Source organism: Juglans microcarpa x Juglans regia, chromosome 2D, assembly GCF_004785595.1.
Source record: "Juglans microcarpa x Juglans regia isolate MS1-56 chromosome 2D, Jm3101_v1.0, whole genome shotgun sequence".
In the NCBI taxonomy this organism is placed as follows: Eukaryota; Viridiplantae; Streptophyta; class Magnoliopsida; order Fagales; family Juglandaceae; genus Juglans; species Juglans microcarpa x Juglans regia.
Window position 1 is genome coordinate 38,828,445 of NC_054596.1, and position 11,717 is coordinate 38,840,161.

Sequence of the window (11,717 nt, forward strand, 5' to 3'; positions counted from 1 at the left end):
CTAAAGAGATGGGAAGGGAAAAAGAGAAGGGATAGATTCTCCCTCCAGTTAAAGAGTTGGAGAGAGAGAGAGAGAGAGAGAGAGATAGCAATGAATAAATCTTTGGTTCAGACCTTGAAATGTTGAGTGGGCTTCACTGTTGGTACCCCAGGTGCAAGGAAAGTAGGGATACATGAATTTTCTGTTGAGTGCCATGGCATTGCAACTCTTAATCCATAATTTTCTGTTGAGTTTCAATATTATTGGAGTGTTAATAATAATCCATCATTTGACTGTATGAACAAGTTCCAACGTTGACAAGCAGATGGAAACAGCCGGGGTTCTCAATTAACTAGGAAAAAACAAGAAACTTTCAATCCATGAGTCCATTTTTAAACAGATCATGATCATAACACTTAATTGCTAGCCTATATTATAACTTCTCCAATTGACTAAATAGATAATCATGGCAACATTGTTAATCATACCAAATGAATATTCCCAAAATAACTAGGAGAACCAATCAGTGACCCGATGTCTCAAATTGGATTAGCATGAAAATCTTAAGTGAATATAAACACAGGGGCTTAGCATGGTTCGGCCAAAAAAAGATCAAGCATATATCTGTAATGGAATTTCAATAGATCAGCATTCTCTTTACCACGTGTAGTACTTACTGATCCCCTTAATTATTATATCTGACTGGTTGAGGATAGATCATCGAGTCCTCGATCCATTGGGTTCATCAACAAGTCGGATTCGGGACCTACCCGGACCTAACCATCACTTTGTACGCCACTTACATGCATGGAATGCTTGAATCAATTTAATCGGCTGGGCTGATCGGGCCAGCCCATTTTCTATCCATATAATCGTCAAGAGCTCGCACGTACGTACAAGTAAAAACACGAGGAAGGGGTTTTGTCTACTTAAATGCCAAGAAGTTGACTGATCTCTGAATCATGTCATTTAGAATTTTGATCAGAATATATTATATATATTTTATCATTTTATGCCCATACAGAAACACAGACACTGGACAAAACCAAGAGGTAGGAGGCCGGCTTGCTTGTGGGGTAGCAAAAGCACTTGGACGGCGCCCTTGGGTATATAATGCATGTGGGTCATAACCTAATTTGTAACCAAAGCTTATGTAACCCACCACAAAGAAAGGTCATGTGGTACTACTGAAAATGCTGTTTGAGATCATGAACGTATGTTCCAGATTCCAATTTTCATCTAACCTTTCTCAATCAGTGCATCACCTTTTCTTAACCAAAACCTACTTAAAGATAATAGTACTTTCAATCAGCCCTAGAACCTTCCACCTATCAATGTGGGATAAACCTAATCCCTACCCTTATCAAGAAGCTGCAGTGATGTGTCCTCATGACTTGTGTGCATGGTACTGAGGGTCACTTCAAGTTCTATATATATATGGCTTAGCCTTTTTGCCTATAAAAAGGGCAAGTTCTTATGACAAAGTTAAGTAGCTAGTGAGTTGGAACATCTATAGATCAAGGAAAGGCTTCCTTATTTTAATTCCTAGCTAGCTTTCTTTTCTCAGCATTGCACGCTAGCTCTTTAATTCCCTGTTGAATAGTATACGTCCTTGGGAATACTGATTAGAAAAATGGTTAGTGTTGAAAAGCTAGCTTTCATTTTTAATTTGGTCATGGCATGAGTACTTGGGAACGCTTCCCTCTTCTTCAGTCTTTTCTGTTTAATGAAACAATTTTCTAAAATATTTCTCCATCTCTTAGGAGGGGAAGATGAATTGGACGGTCGCTGATGCTGTGGACTACTATGGTTTTCCTGCTGATAGATCTAAAACTGGCGGTTGGGTACCTGCTGCTCTTATTCTAGGTTTGTTTTCTTCCTCTTAATCTGTCACCTTTTTGTCTTCTTCTTGTTAGTTAAAACAGGTAGATGTGAGGCGTCCATGTATATGTCCTGTAGTGAGTTTAGGCCTTTTTTTTCTTGGTTAGTTGTTCTGCTTTCCACTTGTGTTTTTTCTTTGAGTTTAGTGTACTTCTATTCAAGGTTTCCTTCGCCGGATGTTCTGCTAAAAAAAAAAAAAAACAGGTAGATGTAGTGATAACTGATGACTCATGCAAGAAGAATGAAGGTCTCCTCCATTAATTAGTGCATTAAAAAAAACTTAGAATTTCTAGACATGATTGCTTCGTGTAGTGGAGTGCCTAGTTAGGTACCCGTTGATTCTAAGCTGAATTTACGTCCATTAATTACATTGCGAACACATTTAATGCGTTTCCTGACCTTTTATCAACAAAACTTATATGCAACGTACGTCGAAATTACAATTCTCAGAGAGATGTGAGAGATCAGAGAGAGAGGGAGAGAGAGAGAGAGAGAGTTGAATTCTCCTAGCTAGCTTTTTGTTTGTTGTACAATTACAGTACTTCAAACTCGGATTAATGTTTGTTTTCTTGTTACTACGATTAGAAATGAGTTTCGTTTTTTGTTTTGGGCTATATATTAGACATAAGTAAATATAAGTAGCTAGATTTGTAGCTCAAGACTCAAAGTACTTTACGAGAAGACGTACAGACAAAGATCAATGCTCAAACGAATGTTGTATCATAAAAGATGCATAATGGGAAATCAGTACTACTTATTTCAAAAGTTTAAACTAATAAAAATAAGTAGATTTATTATTTATTTTATATCTTAACACTAATCTCTCTCACTTGTGGGTCAGAGTTGATCTCCTCAATAATTAGGTCTAATAAATGAAATATTTAATTAAATGATATAAAGTGTAGAGTTAAGATTCGAACTCAGTACATCTTCTCTGATACCATATGAAATCACTACTTATTCAAAAAACTTAAGTTAATAAAGATAAATAAATTTTATTATTTATTTTATATCTTAATACATCAGCTAGCAGATTTGAGACGCCAGTGCGTAGGGCTTCTTTCACCATACACCAAGTCCAAGGATAAATATTCAACCCCGAACTAAGTCTTAATTCTATCGATCTTGTTGTTTGTCTGTTATTTGTAATATCAAGATCTTGATATTAAGAGGCCGGTCTACAAACTGAATGTGGGACGTACTAAAACGAACGTACGTACGTAGTCCATATATTGGGCAATCGATCAATTCAATTTACATTTTGAAACATGTCGATCGATGATATTGATCTTACCTTGCTTAGCTTATAGTCATTATACGACTAGTACAGTACTGCTGATGATGTGAACTTTTATTATTACTAGTAGCAGACTTTATTATAATTATAGAGTTATCTAATGAAAATAGAGAAATATGTTGGCCTAAAGAATTTCACAAAAGTAAATCTATAAATTAACTGATGTGATATATCATGCTATAAAAATTATTTTTATTATAAAGTAAAATCTAACGTATCACCTTAAATCATATCAGTTTGTAAATTTACTTTTATGAAATCTCATAATAATTATAGCACTTATAATCATGAAAATAATATGCATAATTCTAGAGTTTAATGAGAGAAGGAGGAAACACGTCAAAATAGTAACGTTGAGTGTGTATATGTACGTGCGCTCACACAAATATATACATATATATAAGATGCGACTGGTACAATCTTGATCTCTATTGTTAATTAAATATAAAGAGAGTACTAAACGAATTAAGAGTGCTCTAATCAGTTTGAAAAGCAATTCATACTCAGATAAAAAAGATAATATTTAACCAGGCCAGCATGAGTTGCATGGAGTCCTGATCACAATTCTCACATGCATGCGTTGACGATTAATCTTTTAAAATTTATATATATGTTAATTTGGAAGTTTTACTGTTTTAACTTACAGTTATTGAAGTTTGTGAGAGGCTTTCAACAATGGGAATAGCAGTTAACCTAGTGACCTACTTGATTGGAACAATGCATCTGCCTAGTTCAACTTCCGCCAATATAGTTACAGACTTTCTGGGTACATCCTTTCTTCTGTGTTTCCTTGGAGGCTTTCTTGCCGATTCTTTCCTAGGCAGATACAAGACCATCGCCATCTTTTCTGCAATACAAGCTCTGGTACGTAAGTTTATATATAACAATGAAGTACTATATCTATATATTCGATTGCACTAGTACTGATTTATATTCATGTTCTTAGTTTCTGGCCTCATCATTAATTGCCTCAAAATTTCCAGATTGTAATTAATCCGCGCGCGTGTACGTGTGCCTATGTCTATTTTTCTTGATCATGTTTATGATGATGATGATGATGATGATGATTTAGGGCACTGGTGCTTTAGCAATTTCGACAAAACTACCACAATTACGCCCACCAACTTGCGGTGCAACTGCCACAGATTGCAAACAAGCCAACGGATTCCAAATTGGAATTCTCTACGTTTCTTTGTATCTAATCGCAATAGGGACTGGTGGCCTTAAGTCGAGTGTATCAGGATTTGGAACGGATCAATTCGACGAGAAAGATGAGAAAGAGAAGGCTCAGATGGCATACTTCTTCAATAGGTTCTTCTTTTTCATTAGCTTTGGAGCTTTGACTGCTGTCACTGTGCTTGTCTATTTACAAGATGAAGTGGGTCGAAGCTGGGCATATGGGATTTGTTCTGTTTCCATGTGCATAGCCATCATGGTGTTCTTATCTGGGACTAAAAGATATAGGTACAAGAAAAGCATGGGAAGCCCCATAGTTCACATTTTCCAAGTTATTGTAGCAGCTACTAGGAAAAGGAATATGGACCTCCATTTTAATGCTGGCTCATTATATGAGGATACTCCGGAGAACTCAAGAATTAATCACACGAATCAGTTCTGGTAAGTTCTTTTTCTTATATTTTTTTCTTGTGCATGCTCCCTATGTCTAAAGTTCAAACCCATGCAAGTTAAAATCAATGATTTAATTAAGCATAGTGCAATAAAAGTACATGTTGTGCTTGCACGTACAGTTTCCGAAACATAAAAAGATATTTGGTCACTAGCTAGCTTATGAAACAAGAAAATTATTTATACGAGTAATGTTATAAATTTTTTGGATTTCCACCATGACTATTTCTCCTTCTCTTCTTTAAATTTGATTTCATTCTAGTTTCCTGGACAAAGCATCCATTGTAGCTGAAGGTGACTTTGAGAAGAGTGCAGCTGGTGCTGCTCCTAACCCCTGGAAGCTATGCTCAGTGACAAGAGTGGAGGAGGTGAAGATGATGATAAGATTGTTACCAGTATGGGCCACAACCATCATATTCTGGACTTCATACGCACAGATGATCACCTTCTCTGTAGAGCAAGCATCGACCATGGAGAGATCCCTTGGGAATTTTCAAATTCCTGCTGGCTCCCTTACTGTTTTCTTCGTAGTTGCCATTATGATCACTTTGGCCGTTAATGACCGCCTCATCATGCCTCTTTGGAAGAAATGGAAAGGGAAACCGGGTATATGTTAATATATTATTAATCGTTCATGATATAGTTTATAGATCAAGAATCTGCACAGAGGCAAATCTGTATGATCAATGACTCATAACTAGCTCTCTTCATCAACAGGTTTTACAAATCTCCAGAGAATTGCAATCGGGCTTGTCATGTCAACTTGTGGAATGGCAGCTGCAGCCCTATGCGAGAGAAAACGATTGTCAGTAGCAAAAGCCACGGGTGACAGTACTACAGCTACATTGCCAATAAGCGTCTTCTTCTTAATCCCACAATTCTTCTTGGTGGGTTCTGGGGAAGCATTCATATACACAGGCCAACTAGATTTTTTCATAACAGGTTCACCCAAAGGCATGAAAACCATGAGCACCGGTCTCTTCCTGACAACCTTATCTCTAGGTTTCTTTGTCAGTAGTTTCTTGGTCTCGATCGTGAAGAGGGTGACAGGAAGTAAGGATGGTGAAGGATGGCTGGCAGACGATATCAATCATGGGAGGCTTGATTGTTTCTATGGACTTTTGGCAGTACTCGGCTCCATAAATTTTGTAGTATATCTGGTTTGTGCAGCTTGGTACAGGCCAACGAAAACCAAGTCTGCTGATCTGCATGAGATGGGGATCAGTGCTAGTACTGGTACTGCTGTTAATTATGGATCCTCCATTGAGGAGAAGTGCTAATTAAGTACCGATCGAGTCGTTAGGGTTAAGCATTTTACGGCTCTTTGTTTCATATATAGTTGGGATTGTACAGAAGGAATATATAATATCGGTTTGAGTTTGGTTTTCTTCTCCATTTGATATAATGTAATGATGTTCAAAATTAATGGAGTGGCTTGAGATGTTATGATATATCTTCTACCCCCATAATCTTGGTTTTCTGTCGCCCCGGCCAGGCCATGCCCAAACTAGCTAGGAGCTTCTTATTTTTTAATCGATCTCTTAATTATGTGTGAATCTATATATACTGGTGATGGTATCATGAAAAAAGAAATTAAATGATCACTGGTATAGAAAATTAAATTGGCTCTCTCTCTCCCTCTATATATATATATATATATATATATATATATATATATATATATATATATATTCTTTGCATTTTCAACATGCATGTCCTTTGTCATGTGCTACTGCATGCATTATACCCTTCACAATAAAAGAAATTTTATAATCAAATGTACAAGTCACCTCGATCAATTTTATAAGATTATAAATTTTAGAAATTCCTTAATTTTATAAACCAAGCATGATTTCATGGTCAATATCCTTTACTCAGACTTTTCCTTCTTTGAAAGGACTAGCTTATAGGTTAATATGTTATGGGATTTTTGAAGTAGGATGAACTTTTAAAAGTTCTCTCTTATTAATATATATTATACCTGTTCTTAGGGATATTCTTTAGAACTTGGTGCTGCTATTCATGTATATATGTTCATTTTCCTATAATGCATGCGACTTTTCCTTTTCTCGTAAAATATATAATTAATAAATTATATACATTCCAATGAAAATCTTTGGAAAGGAATTACTCCCTCCTCTTGTATATATCTCTGTTCCAATTTAATGCATTATCGATTAAAAAATATATCATATATATAGATCTTAATTAGGTTTTGAAAATATACACTACAACAAATTTGAGATTTTGGGACGAAATTATTTAGGGATGAAAAAAATTTCGTCCCTAAAAGTCATTTCTTGGAACGAAATTTAAATTTCGTCCCAAAAAATTAATGACTTTACAAAACCGTTCGAATGTTACAATAACCGTTCGAACATAATTTTCTGTGACGAATTAAATCGTCTCAAAAACTTTTTCCCGTTCGAATATCAAAAAATACGTTTGAACAGTAAACTTTGGTAGAAAATTAATTTATTATGGCGGTTAAAGTTCACAAACGTTCGAACAAAAAATATTTGGTGGCAAATCCTGGCGGGAAGGTTTCTAAACCGTTCGAACGGAATATATTTAGTTAGAACATATTCAAGCACCACATTTATACATTTGAAGGTATATTATTAATTTAGGTACGAAACTCAAAATATAAAAAATATATATCATATATACAAATTTATTAATTAATTTTATGTAATTAATTTAAAAATATTTTAATGATTTCTTTTATGATAAATAAGAATTTTTAGTTAAATAAATATTATCAACCATACACCACATAATATAAATCAATAATTACTCCAGAAAAGATTTTATATTTAATTTACAAATAAATCAAATTATCAAAATACCATATATATTGTTCATAACTATAATAAAAGAAAATATAAATAAAAAATAGAAACTACTGTGATGCGAGGTCTCTACACACATCCTCGACTGCAGCTAATTATGTCTCTACTTGTGTTAGTAGAGTACTGAGCGTGACCTGAGTTGCATTATTGGCATTAATCGATGTACGTAACTCATTAACCTCTGTACATAACCCAGAGACGGTAGCCATAATCTCTGTACGCAACTCAGACATGGCAGTATGCACTGTAGTATGCACTGCATCAATCACTGCTGATGTGTGTACGCCGAGCTCAGCACGCAATATGTCAGTCATCTCTTTGCGAATAGATGTGCGTGATGCCTCAGCCTGTGTAGATGTCTCACCAGCCGATACTCCAGTATCTCCCGGCTGTGCATCTCTCTGAATCTCAGCCCTGTCAAGAATAGCCCCACGAAAACGAAATCTCGAGTGTCCCGTGCTCCGTGATAGGGTGGTACTGTTGATCGGTGCCATCGAAAATGGGGAACGCTCGGCAGGTTCGGACACGACCTCAGCATGTAGCAAAAAACGAGTGATGAGGATCCCAAATGACAGTATATCTGTCGTAATGAACCGTGCCTCTGATCGGATCCTCTCAAATATATAACCAATGAGGTCGATCGGGATGCCACGAGCGACCCGTATCATAAATCTCGCTCGATCCATGCCTACCTCGGTCTTGTGCTGCCGTGGGTCAATATTGTTGGCAATGATCAAATTCATAATCTTGAAGAAAGAAGATAAATCTGCCTGCCTAATACTCTTCGTCCCATCGTACACTGGAGTATCTAGACCAACAATCAAGTCCCTGACCTCATGATCAGCAAGTGTATCGATCTCATCTGTGTAATCTGGTCCCTCGTCCTGAGACATAGCTGCATCACCTGAAGGATCAGACTCTCTAGGCGGTAGGTTTGGATAGGCATCAAGAAGCCTAGGAATACCCAGATATGCAGCGAGTTCGTCCGCTGAAAATATAATAGGAGCTCATCGGACACAGATCCTGTATGCCCCTCCATCGTCTGGGCTGGCAGCACCGAGCTCTTTATAGAACTCAGTAACGATATCAATGAAGGAAACGAGCTCCATTCCTTCTTCTCGCTGATCTAAGATTGGTGCCCAACCACGATCATTGAATACTGATGGGAGGGAATGACTCTCCCATATAAGAGCTACAAAATCAGACAGTTTTACCTGTCGCTCAAGTAGAACAGTTCTCTCTCGAACTGTTTGAATGGAAGGTTCTCCTGATCTACCACGTTTACGGCCCCGATAAGACATTATTATGAACCTGAAATTTTAAAAATAAAATATATATTCAACATTAGTGATAAAATCTAATTACGATGAAAAGATTTACAAAATTATCTACTTTAATAAATTAATTGATAGAATAATTCAATAAAACGATTAAAACAATTTAATAATCTAATATAAACAAAATAGTTCGAATTTAATATAAAGCGTTCGAACGAATATAATATATGGTCGAACGGAAACTGAACACCGTTCGAACGCTTAATATATGGTTTGAACGTAAGGGTTAAATCGTTTGAACGCGTTCGAACGGAAACCAGATCTAATTCGGGTATGGCTGAGTCAACTTAGCGGCCATGAAAACACCTAAAATAGCATCGATTCCGTGCTTTTTTTGACAAAATACGTAGTACTCTTCATTTCTAAACATTCTACGGTAGATTTATGATGTTCTACGGTGACTATTGATGAAAAAATCTAATTTTTTAAAAATAAAAACGAATAAATCCATAAAATTATAAAATAAACGGTAAAATGAGTTTGAAAATGCATACCTTCACTTGGGAGGAAGAGTGTTTGACGTAGGTACTGATTAAGGCGGCAGACGGCGGCAATTGTAGTGCGTTCAAACGTTTTCTCGCTTTTTCAAACGGTGGGGACGGCGGCGTGAGAGAAATCTCTACCCGCGATAACTTATATGTGCATAACCGTTCGAACGTTAAATATTAACGTTCAAACGGTAATATAAAAACTAATATTTTACGTTCGAACGGTAATATAAAACCGTTCGACCGTGAATATTTCACGTTCGAATGTAATTTGTTTTAAGTTTAGTAAAAATTATATTGAATGTATATTATATTTATAATCCTATAAATTAATATAATATATATACTATTATAGTAGATTATATATACTGTAATATATATGTAATATATATGTAATATTATAATATATATTATGATAGTAGAATACTTTAAATGAAAACATAATAACTTATATGTATTTTTTTATAGTATAATAGTAATATATCATAATACTTTACCATCAAAGTGTTATATATGAGGTTGTAATATATATATATATATATATATATATATATATTTATATGATAGCATATAGAACTATATGGTATGAGTTTATATTTAGCTAATATATATCATACTATATATTCCATTATACTTTACTATATAAGTTATATATGATACTATACAGCATATATATATAGAGTATAGATTACTAATATACTATTATCTTATAAATTTCTTTATAATTTATTATGTGACCTTAGTATATTTGAGGCTATATATATGTTCTCCGGATATATTACTAATACATATGATCTAATATTTTTCACTATACTTTAATATATGATAATATATATGGTACGATATATATCATATATAGTATAGATTATTATATATCATATCGTAATCATTACTAATATATTTTCCTTTATACTAATTTAGTATAGTATAATATATATTATAGTATATATTACTAATATATATCATAGTATATATTATTAATAGATATCATCTTATATGTTTATAGTATACTCTAGTATACTATACTATATCAGAATATATTTAGTATAGATCACTATATATATGATAGTATATATAACTAATAAATATGATCTTATAGTACTTTTCATTTAATGATGAAAAAAATTATATTTAAACATAAAGGTGATGTATTCAAACGGCACTCGTAAACCGTTCGAACACATATTTGGCGTTTGAACGTATAAAATAACATTCGAACGGATTATTGCTATGGTGGGAAAACATCCCGCCAATTAAAGACTGATGGACTACCGTTCGAACGTAATTTGTTATAGTTCGAACGGATTATTGTAGTGGTGGGAACATATCCCGCTAATTAAACTATAGTATCATCTAATATGTCTATATATATTAATGTTGTTCTTTTATTCAAAGGTATAATGAAAAAAAATATTAATAAACATTTACAATACCGTTCGAATAGTTAAAAATAAAAGTTCGAACGGATAATTTTCAAGCGGGAATGATTCAATAACGTTCGAACATATTATTTATACGTTCGAACGTGAAAATCTAGGAGGGAATTTTCTCCCGCTAAATATTTTCACGTTCGAACCGTTCGAACATGAAATCTTCTGCAAAAACACGACAGACTCTCTCAATATTGTCGCTCTCCTCCCGCACGCCCTTCTCAGTGTCGCTCGAAGTTTACCCCCTTCGCGTACCAGAGGTATTCTTCCTCAAACTAGCCCCCAAACTCAAAAAAATTTCTATCTTACTCAATTATTCTCGGATTACTACTTGCAGTGGAGCTTATTCGCACGACATATCACCATCTCCTTCCCTTTTCATCTCCAAAAATTCAGGTATACCTTTTATATTCTCATGCATGGTTTGAACTTAATATTTTACAATGTTAGAAATTTGTATGCTTTGATATTGTTGTTTGTGTTGCTGTGAGTTTGTGATTAATGAGATTTTCGGCGTTGTTGAAGACGACTGAAAACTGGAATGAATACGTTCGAACGGTTTAGGATTACCGTTCGAACGTAGTCATTATGTTCGAACATAGGCTAGAATCGTTCGAACGTAAACATTACATCAATGTATTTACATTTAGAATATAAATATTTCCGGATAGTTGTAAATTATATGTACTACTAAATCTTTAAATTAAAATACAAATAGTTAAAATTTAATAATACTTAAATACTTAATTCTAAATTAATAAAATGAAGTTTGTAAATTAAAATACTACTAAATCTTTAAATTAAAATACAAATAGTTAAGATTTAAT

General features: G+C 34.4%; 1 protein-coding gene across 1 annotated transcript; it reads left to right on the forward strand.

Moving 5' to 3' along the window:
- The first annotated feature begins 1,431 nt into the window (after positions 1-1,431).
- On the forward strand, positions 1,432-6,063 carry LOC121249506 (protein NRT1/ PTR FAMILY 6.2-like). The gene is made up of 6 exons (XM_041148206.1): positions 1,432-1,615; positions 1,743-1,845; positions 3,804-4,021; positions 4,230-4,774; positions 5,046-5,389; positions 5,501-6,063. The coding sequence occupies exons 1-6, from the start codon at positions 1,613-1,615 to the stop codon at positions 6,061-6,063; spliced, it is 1,776 nt and encodes a 591-aa protein (XP_041004140.1). The 5' UTR covers positions 1,432-1,612.
- The last annotated feature ends 5,654 nt before the right edge of the window (positions 6,064-11,717 follow it).